Genomic DNA, 18862 nt, shown 5'->3' with positions numbered 1-18862 from the left:
GTCTCCAAACATCTCCCTTCCTGACCTACAAAAATTGTGTACCAAATTCTGCTTCAGTGACATTCACTTGGATTTTTCACAGGGAGTATTTAACACCTTACTAAGTGTGTATTTGTTGGTATGGTTTGCTTTGGATCTCAGAGCTGGCTAGGAGTATGGACTGATGAGTCTGGACTTTTGGGGTTCAGGATGGCACCTTAGGTGGTGGTTTTGCATTTGAGGAAACTGAAGATTGGGGTGGGGCTCAGCCCTACAAAGGCAGAGGATGTCCCCAAGCCTCTTCCTCATTCATTATTTTCCTTTCCATTGCTTATTCAGCTTTGTGATTGCAGGAGTTGAAGACATGGGGAGAAAGAAGCCCAGGATGAGTTTTCAAAATAATATTATTAAACGTGTTTGGAAAGATGATCACATTACCAGCCAGTGGAAGACTCCGAGGTAGTCTCAAGGGACAGACTGTGCTCGTGACATGTAAAGAAGGCATTGCCAAACTTCTTTAAGCCTCAGAGAACGATCAAAGCGGCTCATGTTTATGTATAATACATTCACACACACACATGCACACACACACACACACACACACACACACACACACACACACACACACTCCTACATAGAAATCTAGGCAGATGGGCCTTTTCCATCTTCCGCCACAGTATGTACATCAATGCACAGACCTGTCTAAGGACAATCAAGACCTGTGGTAGAGTGATATTAAAAGTCCATGTCAGCTCGCTAGAAATCTGGTATGGACTGTAAAGGATATCTTCACTCTAAGATTTTACTCCTGTGTTCAAATATATAGCAATACCTCATCTCCAGTAAATACGTCTCAGGTTTAAGATAGCACGATGGCTGTAAATCAGCTCTGAAACTCGACAGCTATAAATGCCATGTGGTATCAGTTAGATCACAAACCAAAGCCAATTTTTCAAAACATTTCCTGCTGGAATACCCACAACATTTTAACAGATGTCTTTTGGCAAGTTTTGAAGCAAAATAATCCCCTATCAGCATATGAAATAAAACCCAACAGAAAATAAAATGTGGAGTAGAGGGTTTTTTCTTCTCCTGCTGCCACTAAGAGACAGATTTGGGGAAATCTCGAACTCTTTGGAGAAATACTTGCTCTCAGCCACAAAAGTCAAGGCATGAACTTTTCTCTCTGACATATACCACACAAAAAAAGATGAGGTTTTGAAAATATTCTTTCAGTGTTCACTAGAGAAATTTCCTTGGCTACTTTTGAGTATAATATTTGTTATTTCTTGTTCTGAGCACTGTTCATAAGTATAACTCTGGGTTTGGTTGAGGCAATCTTATGAAAAGCTAGGGGAAACGGCTTGAAAATACAATGGCACCCACAGAGAACAAAATGGAGGTGAGGCATCAAAGAAGAATCTATTGTTAGGAAGAAGATAGACATGATTGGTCCTGGCTTATTCAACAATGTAGTAATTTAGTCTGAAGCCTCTCAAAATCAATGGTGGGGGGGGGGCAAAATGAAAGCCTAGGAAAGGAAAAGGAAATGGATTTTTCATTTTTCTCCAGCATGCTTTATGAAAACATCAATAGTATAGACAAGTTAAAAGAATTATACAGCGAGCACACTGTACATGAGAAATAAACTATTTTTATTTTGAGTTTGACAGTTTGTTTACACTGGAACTGATTTTTGCCTTCATCTAAGAAATGCTCTTAAATGAATGAAATGGTGGTCTCCGAATACTCTTCCCACACAGTTATTTTAAAGAAGCAAGTGTTGTTCACTGACACTTCCGCACTGAGTGATACCTTCCAAACGCAGGGGTCCCTAGGGGTATTCTGTCATTACCTGTTGTTTTGCAGGCATCTTTCTCATGCTGTCTTATTCTCCCCTATGCTATGTCATTTTTAACTTTGTACTAAGAGCTGTACTGGAAAAGGATGTGTAGATGGAAATAATTTGATGTCATGTCTTTAAGAGGAATTTTATTTCTTTAAGAGGAAGCTTGTTTCTTAATATCAGGCACACTAAGGTGTTAGCAACACAACAAATATTTATAAAACATTACTGAGCCAGTGGTAATGCAGCTATGAATAAGTAATGGCTAGTATATCTCTGAATGAGCAATGTGATACATTTACATAAAGCCATTAAAGAATAATTTGGTTTATACAAATTTGATCAATTCTCAGCTTTACTTCAACTTATCCATCAGTACCTATTAAGGAATGGCATTCTCGTCCAAATAGAGATGCCCTGAGGTAGCACTGGCTTGCAATATGATTTATCAGATAATTTAGAGAAAAATTCTCTGAGCACTCATCATATAAAATATAATTCAAAACACTCAGAGTCATTTTACTTCCATTGACCAACCTCCAGGAGATAGGACAGTTTCAGATACAAGACTCAAATAGTGTGTAATTCGCAGTCCAGTTAATATTACATGTACGGATACTCTAATTTGACAGGGAGCCTAATTAGGTTTAGGTGGAGAACCCAAAGAGCCCTACCTCTCCATTCCAAAGCTCAAGGTTTCCCAGTATCAGCATTTGCATGCCGTAGGTTAGGACTGTTACTAAAAAGAAAGATGCTTAGCTGAAGCTGAATCTGCTGGGGAGTAGAATCCAAGGAGACCTTGATTTGATTAAGGTAGCCCAAACCAGTGGTCTTCACAGCCTGAATCCAGTCAAGGCCACCCTTAGTCACTGCCAGGTTTTACCTCATATTTGTTTAATGTGTAGGTGGGTTTTGCAAACAGATAAAAAATAAAATCTACTTCTCATCTCTCACTCCTGAAAAAAAATACTCACCAGGAGAGATGACTTGGGGGATTTATGATGAACTACCAAAATTAATTTGTCAATATTAATATCCTTCATGTTTCCTGAACAGCAGTCTCTTATTATGTATTTTTTAAATTTCTTCATGAGCTACCAAAGCCTTGAATTACTTTGAGGCAATTCCTTTCCCATATAAACGTGATACTTTAAGGCTCCCTTCTGCTTGCTTCTAAGAATTGTTCCTCTATTTTAAATATCTCAGTCTCTTAGATGAGTCATATACGGCGTCTATGGCTGAGTCTCAGGATACAGCCAGAGTGAAATCCGAGATATACTAGTGATACAGATATAGGTGATACCTAGTATATCTTTCAGTTGAGGAGATTTAGACTCTTTAAACTCATTAGTCTTAAGATCTAGTCAAAACCAACTGGTCACAAGGAAATGACATTTGCTCTACATAAAAATTAATGGAACAACCTTACCAGATAAAGCTTAGAAACTTAAATTCGAATTAGATCTTAAATGCCTCTCACAGTGCATACCTGCCATAGGGTTGAGAATAACCAGGTTCAATATCTACCCATACCAATCCACATATGGAACCAGAAGTTTCTGGTGGTTTCCTGTCTGGTTTTACATATTTACTCTAGTAATACAGAGGTTGCCATGGTATTTGATCCTTCCTGAGATCTTGGACATGACTCTAATTTTAGTTGGATTTCTCACCACTGCTAAAACACACAGATCTCTGGTATCATTTGAGTGGGCAAATATTTTGGTGAGTTCTTATGAGGGGGCACAATTAGTATCATGAAAGACTGAGAGAAAAAGTTAAATACAGGAATTCACAATCTACTAGATAAACACAGTATGTGTGTGTTCAATGATAATTTGTATTATACTAAAGCCCTGTTATAAGGTAAGTACTATAATATGTACATAACTGAATCTAAAGCTGGTATAGATTAGACTCACAGGCTTGTCTAGCCTTTGACATTGAAATATGGCAATGCTATCTACAGAGTCCTTGCACAGATATACAAATAAAGTTACTGAGAATAATAATAATAAAATCACAATGTTTTTGGTAAGTTTAAAATTTTGTTTTGGGCTACATTCATAACTAGCTATCCTTCCCCATAATCAGCCTGTGGGTTTTCTCACCTGGTGAAGTTCAAGAGTTTCAGGCACACATGGTAGGGCAAGCCTGTAAGTCCTGCACCTGGAAGGCTTAGGCAGGATGACTGTGGGTTAGAGACCAACATGGACTAGATAGTGAGTCTCTCTCTCTCTCAAAACAACCAAATAAACAAGAAGAGCTTCAGTGTCTTAGTAGATCCTGGAGAGAGAATACTGATTACCAAATTATTTTCCAAGCAAGATCGGCAATATGATTCGTTTCATCCAATACAAAATGAAAGACAGGCTCTCTTCCTCAATTTAAGTATTGTGAGATGTTGCCAGCCCAGCATTAAACCCTGTGTGGGTGTGGAGCAAAAACTCTCATGGAAGCAATGATCTTTAAATATTCTTGATGAGAGAGAAGCAAATTGGAGCAGTATGGAGGAGATGATACATATAGGACAATTTCCCCTGAAGAATTCATGGGAAAAGAAAGTCATTCTACAGGAAGAAAAAAAATTTAGTCTTTCCTAACTTGGCAAGACTTAGATTGAAAAGATGAGAAAGTAGAGATGGTTCTGTAGAGATGGTTCCGTAGGTTAAATGCTTGCCTTGTAAACACAAGGACCTAAATTTGAAAGCTTGGTGTGGTGGTATGCACGAATAATTCCAGGCCTGGGGAGGTAGAAGCAAGAAGATCCCTGAGATTCGCTGGCCAAGCAGCCTAGCTTATTTGGCAAGTTCCAGGCCAGTTAAAGACCTTCACACATACAAAAACAACAACAAAAACCCAAACAAACAAACAACAAACAAACATAAAATGGATAATTCATGAGATGATGATACCTGAGTCCAGCCTCTGTCCTCCCCATGCACATGTACATACTTGCATGCATGTATACCTACACATACATGCCGGCACTAACATATAAGCATGCTAAGTGCCAAAATTCTAAAGATACTATTTGTATTTACTCATTTACTCCTCAAAATAGCCCTGGAGGGTAGAGGCTGTTATTCACCTACTTTTTTAAAGATTTATTTATTTATTACATATACAGTATTTCTCAATATTCTGCCTGCATGTATGCCCACACGCCGGAAGAGGGTGCCAGATCTCATTCCACATGGTTGTGAGCCACCATGTGGTTGCTGGGAATTGAACCAGGACCTTTGGAAGAGCAGGCAATGCTCTTAACCGCTGAGCCATCTCTCCCGTCCCCTCACCTATCTTGCTACAGAATTAAAGAATTGCACCTGATCATGTAGGAGAAATACCAGGTAGTCAGGATTTGAATCGAAGAAGAACTCTAGGTCCAGAATCTGTCCTTCTAGCCAAAATGGAATCATTTAGGAGAGAATGTCTCCCAGAATTGTATTTGTTAGGATCATAGGTTGGGTCTAACTAAGGCATTCTGTTGTGTACATTTTTAATTTTTTTCTTTTGCATTCCGTCTTCATAGTTTAACAGCACCCGCTCGCCCTCCCCCACTGAATGTTGCCACATGGCCCCATGGAGTAGAAAGGTATTGGTTCTGAGAACATTGCTTTGTAGCCTTATCCTGCTGTTTTTCAGACACTTTCCCTTTTTCTCTCTTTTTAGCTTTATTGCAAACGCATTTTCAACTAACCGTTTTTCTCTTAAGTCAATTTAAAGGATGGTATTTTCCTAACTTGAATTAAGGACAGCCCTGTCACTGGTTTTGTTCCCCATGAATGTCCCCCTTGGAGTGGCACTTGGCAGCTCTGCTAAGCATAGGTATCCTCTATCACTGCTTCTTGATTTTGTAGTTTGGGGGAAAATACAGTTTCCCTGTATTTATCAGACCAGTAAAGGTTCAGCTTCTCAAATTAAAAAAAAAAAAAAAAAAAAAAAAAGGAGAACCAAACAAGAGGATCCTCTGGCAGCCAATTGTCCCTGTCACCATTAAATAAAAAGTGCTTTTGGCTGCAGGTCAGAACCTGTAGTCAAGTCACTATCCTCTAGTCCTTTCAAGTCCATTGTTATTCAAGGAAGGAATCGCCAGCAAAATGAGGCCTCTGGTGGTGGGAGTTTTCTTTCCTGTCGACTTGGTGCTCAACTTTACCTTTTGTGCTCTCTCTCTCTCTCTCTCTCTCTCTCTCTCTCTCTCTCTCTCTCTCTCTCTCTCTCTCTCTCTCTCTCTCTCTCTCTCCTCCCTTCCTTTCCCCCTCCTTCTCTCTCCCTCCCTCTCTCTGAATACACCAAACTTTTTTTTTTCTTTTTGAAAGTTACCTAGGAAACAAAGTCTTTTGTGCTCCAACTTTATTTGAGCTGTTCGCTTCTCTGGGAATCTGCACAAAAGCTGAAGAGAGAAAGAGGTTGCAATATTTTACTAAACCGTTCATGGTGAACACAATTTTCCCAAGGGGGGGAATCATAGACCGTTGGGTGTATTAGGGGGCTTTGCGGAAACCTCTGGTAAGGTAAGTAAATGCTGGGGTTTCCTTTAAATAAGGGGCTCTGGGAGCCTACTCTTTAAGGAAACTTGAGGACAGTTCATTTGACAATACATGTGACCCTGAGCCAATAGTACAGTTTCCAATGTGAAGACTGGAGAGGTTTGTTTTGATTTGTTTTTTGAATCCCAATTTTTAGGACAGAGTATTATTAAAACCTTACTGAAATAAGAGGAAATAAAATAGTTATTTTATATAGTTACCCATCTCCCTCTGAACTGTATAAAGAAAGAGAACTGGGTTCAGTGGTGGAGATTGGGTCTTTTACGACTCTGGTTTAGAAAGCCAACCCTGAAACCAAAAGTGGGATGGGGCCTCTTGAATAATCCGGGCCTGGAGCCCAAGCTTGAAAGAAAAGCTAGACAGCATTAATATTTATCATGGGCTTGGACAGACAGTTTTCAAATGTCATCTAGAAATCAAAGCCGCTAACTTACGCAGCTGGAAGAAAAAAGTTTTGCACAACAAAGCTGCAAGAAAATAAACCAGAACTCTTCTACCAGTCCAGATCCGAAAGAGAAACTGGCTTCCATCTGTCCCTCCAGAAACAGAATCTGTAAACTCCACTGTACTCAGCTAGTGGGCCACATCTTTTCTTTGGCATTTCCACAGCCATCTAATGTCAGTTAAACTGACTTTTTAAAATGTCATTCACCCAAGCTGTCTGTCTTTGGTGCAATTAACTCCTGGATTTTTGATGGCCTCCTGGATTAGGTTGATGGTTTATCTTCCAGGTGGTATGTTCCAGACTGTCTCCTGTCTCCGGGTTTTCTTCGTAGTCTCTGAGGAATTTTATAGGCTTTTAGCTCATCTGCCTTCATTGATCAGCATAGTCTAGAGCTCTCAAGATTTTTGACAGGAATTTATAGTGACATAAAGAGACAGAAAGTAGATTTACCTTTCAGTGGATTAGAGACAGGCAGTTTTCTTTAGTTAGAAGGTACAGGATTTCTGACTAATTTGTCTCTTCTCTTTATTCCGTTTCACCTGAAAAGCATGTTTTTGTGGGCCCATTTTTTTCCTTCTGTACCTCTTCACTATTGAAACAAAACTTCCTATTAGTTCTGCTTACTATTTTCTATGACTGTTTCCTTTGTCTTACATGCTTATTTCTAGCCTTGTTTTAAAAGACTGAAGTATGAAATTCCTTATGCATGTAAGGTATGGGATGTGCATCTGAATATATTTTGCTTGCAGTCCCACTCTCCAGAGGATGAAGACACAGATGTCATGTTAGGACAGAGACCGAAAAACCCAATACACAATGTCCCCTCTACACTGGACAAGCAGACCAACTGGAACAAAGCGCTACCTCTCCCGACTCCCGAGGAGAAGATGAAACAGGATGCTCAAGTGATTTCTTCTTGCATTATTCCCATCAATGTCACTGGTATGGTTTTCTTTCTTTCCTTTAGGGGTAGTTGGGTCTGAATATTCCATGTATTCAGTGTGGTGAAAACCTGTGCTGTTAGCTTCCCTATCAGCTAAGAATATAGTTTTGTTATGAGCAAGAAATCTTTCGTCAACATACAAGTCAGGAGATAATTCAGTATGCTTTTGTCAGGTTTGAACACCAATTTGCATATATTCTGCTGGACTGCTTGTTATGTAAATGGTGGACAGTTTCTTTTTGAAAAAAAAAATCACCAAATAGCTCGTTGGCAGTGATTAATCACAGGACAATGATGTGTGGCACCGCAAGAAAGAAAACAGCAAAACCCAGGTTTCTAAAACTGCAAATAAGGTCCTGTCGACCAACTAGAAAAATCTGTTTTTATGCTTCCCTGGATAAAGGTAGGCTTTGCTAAAAGACCATTTAGACTTCTGTATTGGTTTTAGGGGGTTTTGATCTGAAAATATCGAGATACAGAGATGAAGGGTGAATTGTGTTTTAAAACCAGCAAACTTGACTTCTTTTCACTTTCTGCTATTGTATGCATTCAAAGTTTGCATATTAGTCTAGGTAGGATGGAAGGCTAGCTGGACTTTTCTTCAGAGTCTGATAGCAGAGGGAGTGAATGCTGGAGCTGGAGCTTGGCATTTTAGTTATAAATCAAATAATGTTTTAGTTTTTAAAGGAATCTATAGTTTAGCATACAAAGTGATAGGTTTAATAATGTGATTTGTGTGTGTATGAGTGTGTGTGTGTGTGTGTGTGTGTATGAGAAAGAGGGAGGAAGGGAGGGAGGGAAGGAGGGAGAGACGGAGGGAGGGAGGGTTATACTTTGTTCTCAATCATTCTCCCCCTCAAATGATCTCCCATTAGTGTTTATTAAACACCTCTTCTAGTTTCCTTTTACCTTATGTGTGTAATGAAAAATTTAAAACAGCCACGTTGTGACTGATTTCATCTTGATTCCCTATAACTAAAGATTGCAAGTCCCATGAGAAGCATTTTAGACATTACTGTTATTAATTCCACTCAGATTTCTCTCACCTAGAGTGGGGGAACAAATGGACTGGGTATCTGGGACAGATATAATTTTCCCTCCTGAATGAAAGATACTCTAATGCATTGGCCAGTTGTGCCGTGAGCTGAGACTTAATTTTCCTGCTGACCTATTCAACTCATGGGATAAATTATTCTAAAGATGTGCACTTATCGGACCTCTATAAGCTAAATGAGATGCTTTAGAGGAGTTCATCTGCACCCCTTTAACGAATTTTTCAGCCTGGGAACATCTGACTATTAGCAGCCCCTGCTTCCTTTCTGGTGCTGTAAGTAAAATCTTGTTTTCAAAATGTAGTGCTGTGATTATGGGCCATCATCTTGTGATTAGGAAAGAGAAGATTTTTCTTTCAGTTTTATTTCAGGAACTCTCAAGATGAAGGCTCACATTAGATGTTGATCTCAAGAGCTTCAATGAGAACAATGTTAATGACATCCATATAACACACAGTGTCTGTAGATCATGTATTCAATAATTATTAAGATTCAAATGTAGGATTTAAGTTTTTATTGGAATCAAGAAAGGAAAATATCATTGTGACGTAATCATTCATCACAAGACAGATAGATTTCAAAGTGGGCCTAGAAACTGTTGGCACTGTGACGCGATACAGCTGACCCAGGGTTTAACAGCTAGGAAAAATGATGAGGTGATCAAATCCCGAAGCACAGCATTACAGACTCCTTAGCCACAGCTTGCACTGGAAACTCTACAGTGCACACTTGTGCCAGACAAAGTTTGAATTCCTTACCTTCCTCTTCATTGTTCTAATTTAACAGAACCACATATAGTGCTACTAATGTGATTATAGAGAAGAACTATTAATCGCCATGGTTGGTCCCTGCATGCATAACAACAAACAATGCTTTGAAGACAGGGGAGTCTGACATATAGCTGATTGGCACCAAAGGTAGAGCCATTTTAAGTGCAGGACCAGGAACTCCTTTGTGTTTATTTCCAAACCAAAAGCATCCAGTTTATTCACAAGACGAAAGTGAGTTAGAAGATTATCGAAAAGAAGAAATCCCTAATCTGTTGTGGTGTTGTGCTTCCTCACAGCAGTGTGTGTGTGTGTGTGTGTGTGTGTGTGTGTGTGTGTGTATGCTTGGAGAAGATTGAACATAGGAGGTGAAGGGAGGAAAACTCACAAAGACGCTTTGTGACCCAAAGAAATGGGTCAGGATGCACTAGGTTCACATCTTGGGTACTGAACTACTATGCAAAAGGTATCAGTTTCAAAGAGCCCAGAAATAGAGCAGAAAATAGTAGTGGCTAAAGAGGGCTTTGCTGATGTCCCTCTCTCTTCTCTATATTTCTTTTCATTTTCCTCTTTTGCATCTTTCTTTTGGCTTTGCAAACTTGTGAGAGGCTGAATTTAGAAGTAAATCTTACTATAGCATCATTTAAATAAGGGTGAAAGAAGGACTTTCTTATATTTGTTCACAGATTTAATCCAAAGTCTTCCCTGACTTCCAATCAATGAACATCACTGTGTTCCAAGCAAATGAAAATTTGTTTGCTATTTTTAAGTCTAACGAGATCTTTTTGTGGGTTGCAGGAGTTGGTTTTGACAGAGAAGCTAGTATACGCTGTTCTCTTGTTCATTCACAATCCGTCCTACAGCGGAGACGAAAATTGAGGAGAAGGAAAACCATCTCGGGGATTCCCAGAAGAGTTCAACAAGAAATAGGTATGGCATAAAAACTGTTCATGGTTTCTGTCTAGTGAAGGTGACAAGGAGAGGAAATAGGTGCCACTTTCAACTGCCTTCAACTATAGCATCCCTTAGAAATACTGAAAGTTTTAACTTGTAGTCATTTTAAGCTACTATGTATTTATTTTACATTCAGAAAGCCATTTGCCATTTTTTTTAAACTCTGTTCTTGAATATAAAGGCTTAACCTTAAAGATTCAAGCATTCCTGGTGAAATATATCTTGTCATTTCAAATGTTTCATTGAGATGGGAATATGAATAAATATTCCATACAATATTTTCGAAAACTGTAACTTCATATGAAGAAAAATGTACTTTTGTGCTATTAATTATTTTTCAAGTAACTTTTAAACATATTCAAATATGGAATCTTAAAAATATATCTTTGGGGATATTTAATTTTTCTGTTCAATGTATTTTATAATATTTATACTAATTTCAAAATATTATGGTAGCAACTCCATGTAAATAAGACTTTGATTTTTTTAATGAAGTCTATGAATTGTATTCCATTATGCTTGCATTTCAAAACACCAGCGAAAAGTAGTGGCCAGGGCTTTAGATTTTGTATTTCAGTTGTTTTTGGCTTTTGAATTTTGAAATCATGTTTCTTTTATGAAAGCAGTCACTTGTTGGAGCAAATTAATACAAAGAGAGATGATTCATTAAAAACAAAAAGTGTGTCTTCTCTCAATAAGTGTACATGATGCATGTGTGTGCACATATACAAATAGACATGTAGATAGAAACAGAGACAAATGAGGTACAGAAAGCATCCAAACTTTCTCCTAAATTTAGATACTAATCTTTTCTGTAGGAAAAAGTTTTAATACGGTAGCACACAGATTTATAAACAACCCTCAGAATGCCTGTTAATCTGCCAATCTATAATATCTTATGGTGTTTTCCATGTGCCCTAGATTCCGATGAATCACCCGTGGCCAGGGAAAGGAATGTGATTGTGCACACAAACCCAGACCCCTCCAACAGTGTCAATAGGAGGTCCGGAACCAGGGACTCTGAATGCCAAACTGAAGATATTCTGATTGCTGCCCCATCCAGAAGGAGAATCAGAGCTCAAAGGGGTCAAAGCATTGCAGCTTCCCTTTCTCATTCTGCTGGCAACATCTCTGCCCTGGCAGACAAAGGCGATAGCATGTTTACTCCTGTAGTGAGCAGCCGCACAAGATCTCGGAGCCTTCCTCGGGAGGGAAATAGAGGTGGAGATGCTGAACCCAAAGTTGCTGCTAAACCCTCAGCATATGAAGAAGGAGAGCCTTTTGTGGGTGAAAGAGCCCCTAATGATTGTAGTGAAGCTCCAAGCAGCCCAAGTGCACAGGAACACCAGCCTGCTTTGGGCCTGGCCTGCTCTCAGCATCATCACAGCCCCCAGCACAAGTTAAGTGAGAGGGGAAGGTCTCGTCTGTCCCGAATGGCGGCTGACTCTGGAAGCTGTGACATCTCCTCCAACTCAGACACCTTTGGAAGCCCCATCCATTGCATTTCCACAGCTAGTGTCCTCCTCAGCAGCCACATGGACCAGAAAGATGACCACCAGTCGTCCAGTGGTAATTGGAGTGGGAGCAGCTCCACATGCCCCTCCCAGACCTCAGAGACAATCCCTCCTGCAGCTTCTCCTCCCCTCACTGGCTCCTCGCACTGTGACTCGGAACTGTCACTGAACATTGCTCCAAATGCTAATGAAGACACCAGTGTCTTTGTGACAGAACAGTACAACGACCACTTGGATAAAGTAAGAGGCCACCGGACAAACTCCTTCACCTCCACTGTTGCAGATCTGCTGGATGACCCCAACAACAGCAATACAAGCGACAGTGAGTGGAATTATCTGCACCACCATCATGACGCATCCTGCCGCCAAGATTTTAGTCCTGAGCGTCCAAAGGCAGATAGCCTGGGCTGCCCAAGTTTCACAAGCATGGGCACCTATGACAGCTTTCTGGAAAAGTCTCCTTCAGACAAAGCAGATACTAGCTCTCATTTCTCAGTGGACACAGAAGGATACTATACCTCGATGCACTTTGACTGTGGTCTCAAAGGTAATAAGAGCTATGTCTGTCACTATGCAGGCCTGGGCCCAGAGAATGGTCAGGGTGTAGGAGTTCCTCCTGGTCTTCCGGACTGTTCCTGGCAAGACTACGTAGACCACAGGAGGCAGGGGAGACCAAGCATCTCTTTCAGGAAACCAAAGGCAAAGCCAACTCCACCTAAACGTAGCTCATCATTGAGAAAGTCTGATGAAAACACAGATATTTCTGAGAAGAAAGAACCAAAGATAAGCAGTGGTCAGCATCTGCCTCACAGTTCCAGGGAAATGAAGCTGCCTCTTGATTTCTCCAACACGCCTTCTCGAGTGGAAAATGCCAATCTGCCTGCAAAGCAGGACTCTCCTTGGGTAAACCAGAGTGAACACGGTGTTAAGGAACCTCAGTTGGATGCTACAGACGTTTCACCATTCAAAGATGAAGGTGCTGAATCAACTCATTATGCAGACCTCTGGCTTCTAAATGACTTGAAAACAAATGATCCTTACAGATCCTTATCTAATTCAAGCACTGCTACGGGTACCACAGTTATCGAATGCATCAAATCTCCAGAGAGCTCTGAATCCCAAACATCCCAGTCAGAATCAAGGGCCACCACCCCATCTCTTCCTTCCGTCGATAATGAATTTAAACTGGCTTCACCAGAAAAGCTGGCTGGCTTGGCATCTCCATCAAGTGGCTACTCAAGCCAGTCAGAAACACCAACCTCCTCTTTCCCAACAGCTTTCTTTTCAGGTCCATTGTCTCCTGGAGGTAGCAAAAGAAAACCTAAAGTCCCAGAAAGGAAATCCTCACTACAGCAACCGTCTTTAAAAGATGGAGCCCTGTCATTGAATAAGGATTTGGAACTTCCGATTATACCTCCTACCCATCTTGACCTAAGTGCTCTTCATAATGTTTTGAACAAACCATTCCACCACCGCCACCCGCTGCATGTTTTTACTCAGAAACAGAACACAGTCGGAGATATGCTGAGGTCAAACCCTCCACCGTCTCTTGCAATCACACCAACGGTCCTGAAATCTGTCAACCTTCGGTCTATTAGTAAGTCTGAGGAAGTTAAGCAAAAAGAGGGCAATAATACAGATCTCCCCAGCTTAGAAGAGAGTACTGCAACAGTTGCTTCTGCGGCTTCCTTATCTCCAGGTAAAACAAGGCCACACCCAGCAAGGAAATCAGTATCACGCCAGTACTCTGCTGAAGACACCCTCCTGTCCTTTTTAGATGCCTCTGCAGTGGAAATGGGGCCAGAGAAGCATCTAGAAAAGAACCCTACTTTTGATGTGAAGAGTCACTGCGATCCAGAAACTGTAACCTCAGCTAGTAACAATCCTCCAGATTCAAGTGTGATGAAAGACCAAATACAGATGGAAAGTGAGCTTATTCCAGAAAAGATACCAAGTAAGAACTGTGGCTATTCAAAAGGATTTCAGAGGGTGTCTGCTGCCCGCCCCAGTGATTTGGGCAGTAAAATGGTGCAGTACGGAGCTAGCCCAGATGGAGTCCCAAAACAAGGACAGAAGGCACCCTCTGGAGTTGGGGAAGAAGGTGTGAAACTGGAATCTGTGGATGGAATCACACTTCAAGCCAACCCACCAACTAGAGTAACAGACATAAGCAGTCAACATAAGCATCAACGTGCTGTGAGCCGTCACCACAACAAAGTGCCTGTGACCATCCGCCATGAGTCAGAGATGTCAACTATAAATTCATTCCCTGAGAAATGTTCTGAGCAGGAAAATATTGCTTCAGGTATTTCACCCAAAAGTGCCTCTGACAACAGCAGAGCAGAGGAGACCCAAGGAAGTATGGATGAGACTTCATTGAAAGGTCAGTTAATGATACCTTTGTTAGGGTGGAAATGTGTCCTATGGTGGTTCCTGCATTCCCTATAGTTCTCTATAGCCCTGAATGTCAGTTTACCTCTGCCATTTTTTTTATTTATTAAAACAATTTAGAAGAAGCCTATTGTTATTTAGGAACTAATATTTGACAGATATCTCTCTCATTTTAAATATCGTAGTTAAGGTACCTTCTATTTGGTTGAGCCTGGAGTCAGGGAAACAAGGTGGTGAGATGTATAGCTCCCTCTTAAAGATGTTTCTGTTCCTGTTTTAAGAATCATCACCGAGTGATGACTCCATCATTTCACCACTCAGTGAGGACTCCCAAGCTGAAGCTGAGGGTGTGTTTGTGTCTCCAAACAAACCTCGAACAACTGAGGATCTCTTCGCTGTCATTCACAGGTGAGAGAGTATCACCAATTTCCCAGAAACAAAAGGCACAGAGAAGAATTTGTTTCTTGAAGTGTCTCTCATTGAATGAAAATATGGGGAGGCATTTTGTACCCATAATACATACAACAAAACAAAAGCAATCAAGGAAGAAGTATCTTTCCAAATAACATTCATAGACTTGTGTGCATGTCTGAAAATATGAATCTAGATAGACAGCTATAGCTGGATGGACAGCCATATAAAGTTCAATTAAGAGAGCTCAGTAAGAATCACCGAAGGGGAAATACTGGGTGATTCCCCTGGGAAAGATATTCTGAAACAAATTTACCCGTGAAAACAATTCATTATTAAACGACTTGGAGTGAAAGCCCAAATTCAAGAATAACTTCTGTTGTACCTATTACATTTTATACTTATTTATATATGCAGTACTAGAAATCAAACCCAGGACCCCTCATACATGCTAGGAAAGCACTCTGCCACGGAGCTACACTCTTAGCCCTGGCTTTTAAGTAATCCCTCGAGTCTATAAAATATGCTCAAAGCTGTAATCTCACACTAGCTGATACAAACATATGTTGATCTGCCAGAACCATGTGAGCCCATGTCAGTTCGGAACAACTGAAAACAGCTCTCTTCTATTCTTTCTCTTTAAAACTTGAATTTCTTTCATGGTGCTGACTTTCATCTCTAAAATGAAAGGCCATATCCCATGAATAGTGGATGTTCTCTGGGTTGCTTTCCCAGAACATGCTTGTGCCTTTGCTGTCCAGGTACAGTTTCTCTTTTGTACCTTTATAACCTGTGCCCACATAATCATTATAATCAGTGGCCCATATTTGCAACAGTCCATTCCAGCTGTTGACCAGAGAAGCAGAGCCAGAACTCATCCTTGAAAGCAAACTCTTAGCCACTGAACCAAATGATGCTAAATGTGCCCTTTCCACGAACATGAGTCCCTTCTTCCACCTGGCCTTGGGGACTGAGACACAATTCCCAAAGGATAGAAGCCAGGGTTCATCTTCCCTTTTTACAGACTTACCGTTTGGGAAACAAACTCTTCGCAAGCAAGGTTTTTTTATTATTATTATTGATTTTTATTGAGCTCTACATTTTTCTCTCTGCTCCCCTCTCTGCCTCTCCCCTCCCTGCCTCTCCACTCCCCTTCAACCCTCTCCCAAGGTCCCCTTGCTCCCATTTTACTCGGGAGATCTTGTCTTTTCTACTTAGATCTATGTAAGTCTCTCTTAGGGTCCTCATTGTTGTTTAGGTCTTCTGGGATTATGATTTGTGGGCTGGTTTTCTTTGCTTTATATTTAAAAACCACCTATGAGTGAGTACATGTGATAATTGTCTTTCTGGATCTGGGTTACCTCACTCAAAATGATGTTCTCCAGCTCCATCCATTTTCTTGCCAAATTCAAGCTGTCGCAAGCCATTTTTCATCTCTCCTCCCGCCCCTCGAGCTTCTGCTTTTGAAAAGGGTTCTCTTTTCTGTTGGTGCTGTTCCATTTGGTTTTATTTTTCTCAAAGAAGCAGCTCTGCTCTTTCGCAACTGCATTTTCCTAAGCGGTCCATTAGCCTCTGTGTATGCCGTAAGCAGTCAAGCTTCCTCGCAAACAGGGTAAGAATCGCCAGTTTATGCTCTTCAACCAGTTGTTGTCTAAACGCCAATCATATTCCTCTAACCCTCACAATGTATCTTCAACCCAGGACAAATTATTATGCTATGTAAGTTAATGAACCCTCAGAGAACCATGTGGTGTGTCTGGAAGAGTGGGCAGAACTACCCATTTGTAGAATTAGAAAGATATTGAATCAGAATCCGGACAATGCCACTTTCCGTGCTGCCTTGAATAAGTTAAGCATCTGAACTTAACCTCACAGACTTGAGTCTCTTGATAAGAAATCATTTTGTGTCTAAAATACTATAGATGCTGAGAAGACCTGCTATATGAAAATTCTACCCTCGGGTGACACCAAGAACAGATATGTAAAACTATCAACCACAGGGCTTTCTCTGAGCACGGTCACGCTCCTCTGAAATCTGGGAAGGCAAAGCTCACAGTTTCCTTACCACACCAAGTTTTCTGTTGGTGAGAACACATTGCCACCAGAGTCAGGAATGACTGAGTTAGGCTGAAGACGCATTGAGTTTGGGCGCCCTTAATCCAAAATAAGATCAATAATTCCAGGATTGAAATAGAGGTTAGGTAGATTTAAGGAGTTTGGTAAGCTTAGATTTGTATTTGTGGAGGATTTGCCTATTTATTTCCATCCCAGTGACAAGAGTTATTTTCATATCTTGAGAGCTTAGGTTTTATAATATTTTAAGAGCTGCAGAGATGGTTTGAGTTTTCAATTCCTCACAAAGAGTTGGTTACTGCTTGATATACTGTTGCTGTCCCTGAGTAGCTAAGGATTACTGTATTTGTGTTCAAGAACAGATTGATTGATTTTCAAAGTCACTAAACTAACTTTCCATGTGCAGTGAATTAAAACGACTTAATTTGTAAAATGTAGGTTAGTCTGTAGCACGAATCTCCACTATTCATCACCAAGGCCCATCAGGTATCAAGCTAAGGCCAGTCTTGTCCCACCCATGCCTTTTCCACTTGCTGTACTTAGTATTATTTGGAAGCTTATTGTTGATATGAGAATATTCCTCTGTATTTTACAGAGAAAATGAGAAAAAGCAACAGTCTTGCCTCACATTGTAACCAGAAGTCAGCAGTTTCCCCCCCCAAACTCTAGGGGGGCAAGTAATGCTAATGCTTAGTATCCTACTATATAGGATGCTCTTTAAATATAATAGATATAGGAATCAGATGGCAAACTTATTGATTCATAAAAATGTATGTGGACTCAGATTTTTACCCCATTTTCTCTTTTCTTAAAAGATCCAAGAGGAAAGTACTTGGAAGGAAAGATTCTGGGGACATGTCTATTAGAAACAAATCCAGGGCTCCCCTTGGCAGCAGTAGCAGCAGTGCCAGTTCTGTCGCTTCACCTGGCAGCAATGTGACATCTGGGACTAGCCAGAGGTCTCCTGGTCTCATCTACCGAAATGCCAAAAAGTCCAACACATCCAACGAAGAATTTAAGCTACTGCTTCTCAAGAAAGGCAGTCGCTCTGATTCTAGTTACCGCATGTCTGCCGCCGAAATCCTAAAGAGCCCCATCGTGCCCAAGCCTCCTGGAGAGTTCACTTCAGAGTCCCCACAAAGCCCTGATGATACCCACCAGGGCACACCTGGGGCTGAAGCGCTGTCCCCTCTGTCCCCGTGCTCTCCACGAGTCATTGCAGAAGGGTTTTCCTCGAAAAACTTTGCCACCTCAGCATCATCCCGGGTTGGACGTTCCCGGGTCCCACCTGTGGCCAGCAGCAGCCGCTACAGTGTCCGCTGCAGGCTGTACAATACGCCAATGCAGGCCATCTCCGAGGGAGAGACTGAAAACTCTGACGGGAGCCCACATGATGACCGATCATCCCAGAGTTCCACATAGTTTGCCTGAGCCAAGCAGACCTCAGATGTACAACCCCTTACTGTTGAACGTACTGTGTGATACCGTAGAGGAACTAACTGGGAGAAGTAGCAACAGGGTGGGGGAATTGCATCGTTGCTTGGCCTTGAGCTTCTACATGTGTGCTGGAGAAACAGAAAGTGATTGAGTCGTTTTTTTTTTTATTAGTTTTCATGTTTTAAGTAGCAGTTCGGTCTGACGTGATTTTCTTTAGCATAGTTTGATTTACCCGATCTCATTCCTTGTGATAATAAAGAATACAAAAATATCTAACTTTCTTGAAACCTAAACAAGGTTTTCCCAGAGCTGCCTATTCTGAAAATAAAGCCCTCACTGTCATACTTTAAGAAGTTGAAATTACTCTGGAGGTTTGGTATTTTTTTACATTAAAATGAACTAAAGTGAAATTTAGAAGAAAGAACTACACATATGTAAATACCATATTTTTGATAAAAATGTGTAAATAGATTTATCAATGATGAGTGGACAAGTGGCCA

General features: G+C 40.8%; 1 protein-coding gene across 2 annotated transcripts in view; it reads left to right on the top strand.

Annotated features, from left to right (window-relative positions):
* Window positions 1-18347, top strand: part of Nhs (NHS actin remodeling regulator) — a 330223-nt gene extending 311876 nt beyond the window's left edge. Inside the window, exons 4-9 of one of the 2 annotated variants that reach the window (XM_038317185.1) lie at window positions 5358-5420; window positions 7570-7762; window positions 10381-10512; window positions 11458-14433; window positions 14723-14849; window positions 17741-18347. In XM_038317185.1, the coding sequence (XP_038173113.1) occupies window positions 5358-5420; window positions 7570-7762; window positions 10381-10512; window positions 11458-14433; window positions 14723-14849; window positions 17741-18347 (4098 nt within the window). The remainder of the gene's footprint in view (window positions 1-5357; window positions 5421-7569; window positions 7763-10380; window positions 10513-11457; window positions 14434-14722; window positions 14850-17740) is intronic. The other variant, XM_038317187.1, reaches the window with a different exon arrangement.
* The last annotated feature ends 515 nt before the right edge of the window (window positions 18348-18862 follow it).

This window comes from Arvicola amphibius, chromosome X (assembly GCF_903992535.2).
Source record: "Arvicola amphibius chromosome X, mArvAmp1.2, whole genome shotgun sequence".
In the NCBI taxonomy this organism is placed as follows: domain Eukaryota; kingdom Metazoa; phylum Chordata; class Mammalia; order Rodentia; family Cricetidae; genus Arvicola; species Arvicola amphibius.
The sequence above is the reverse complement of the archived record's forward strand: the minus strand, read 5'-3'. Positions and strand labels throughout refer to the sequence as shown.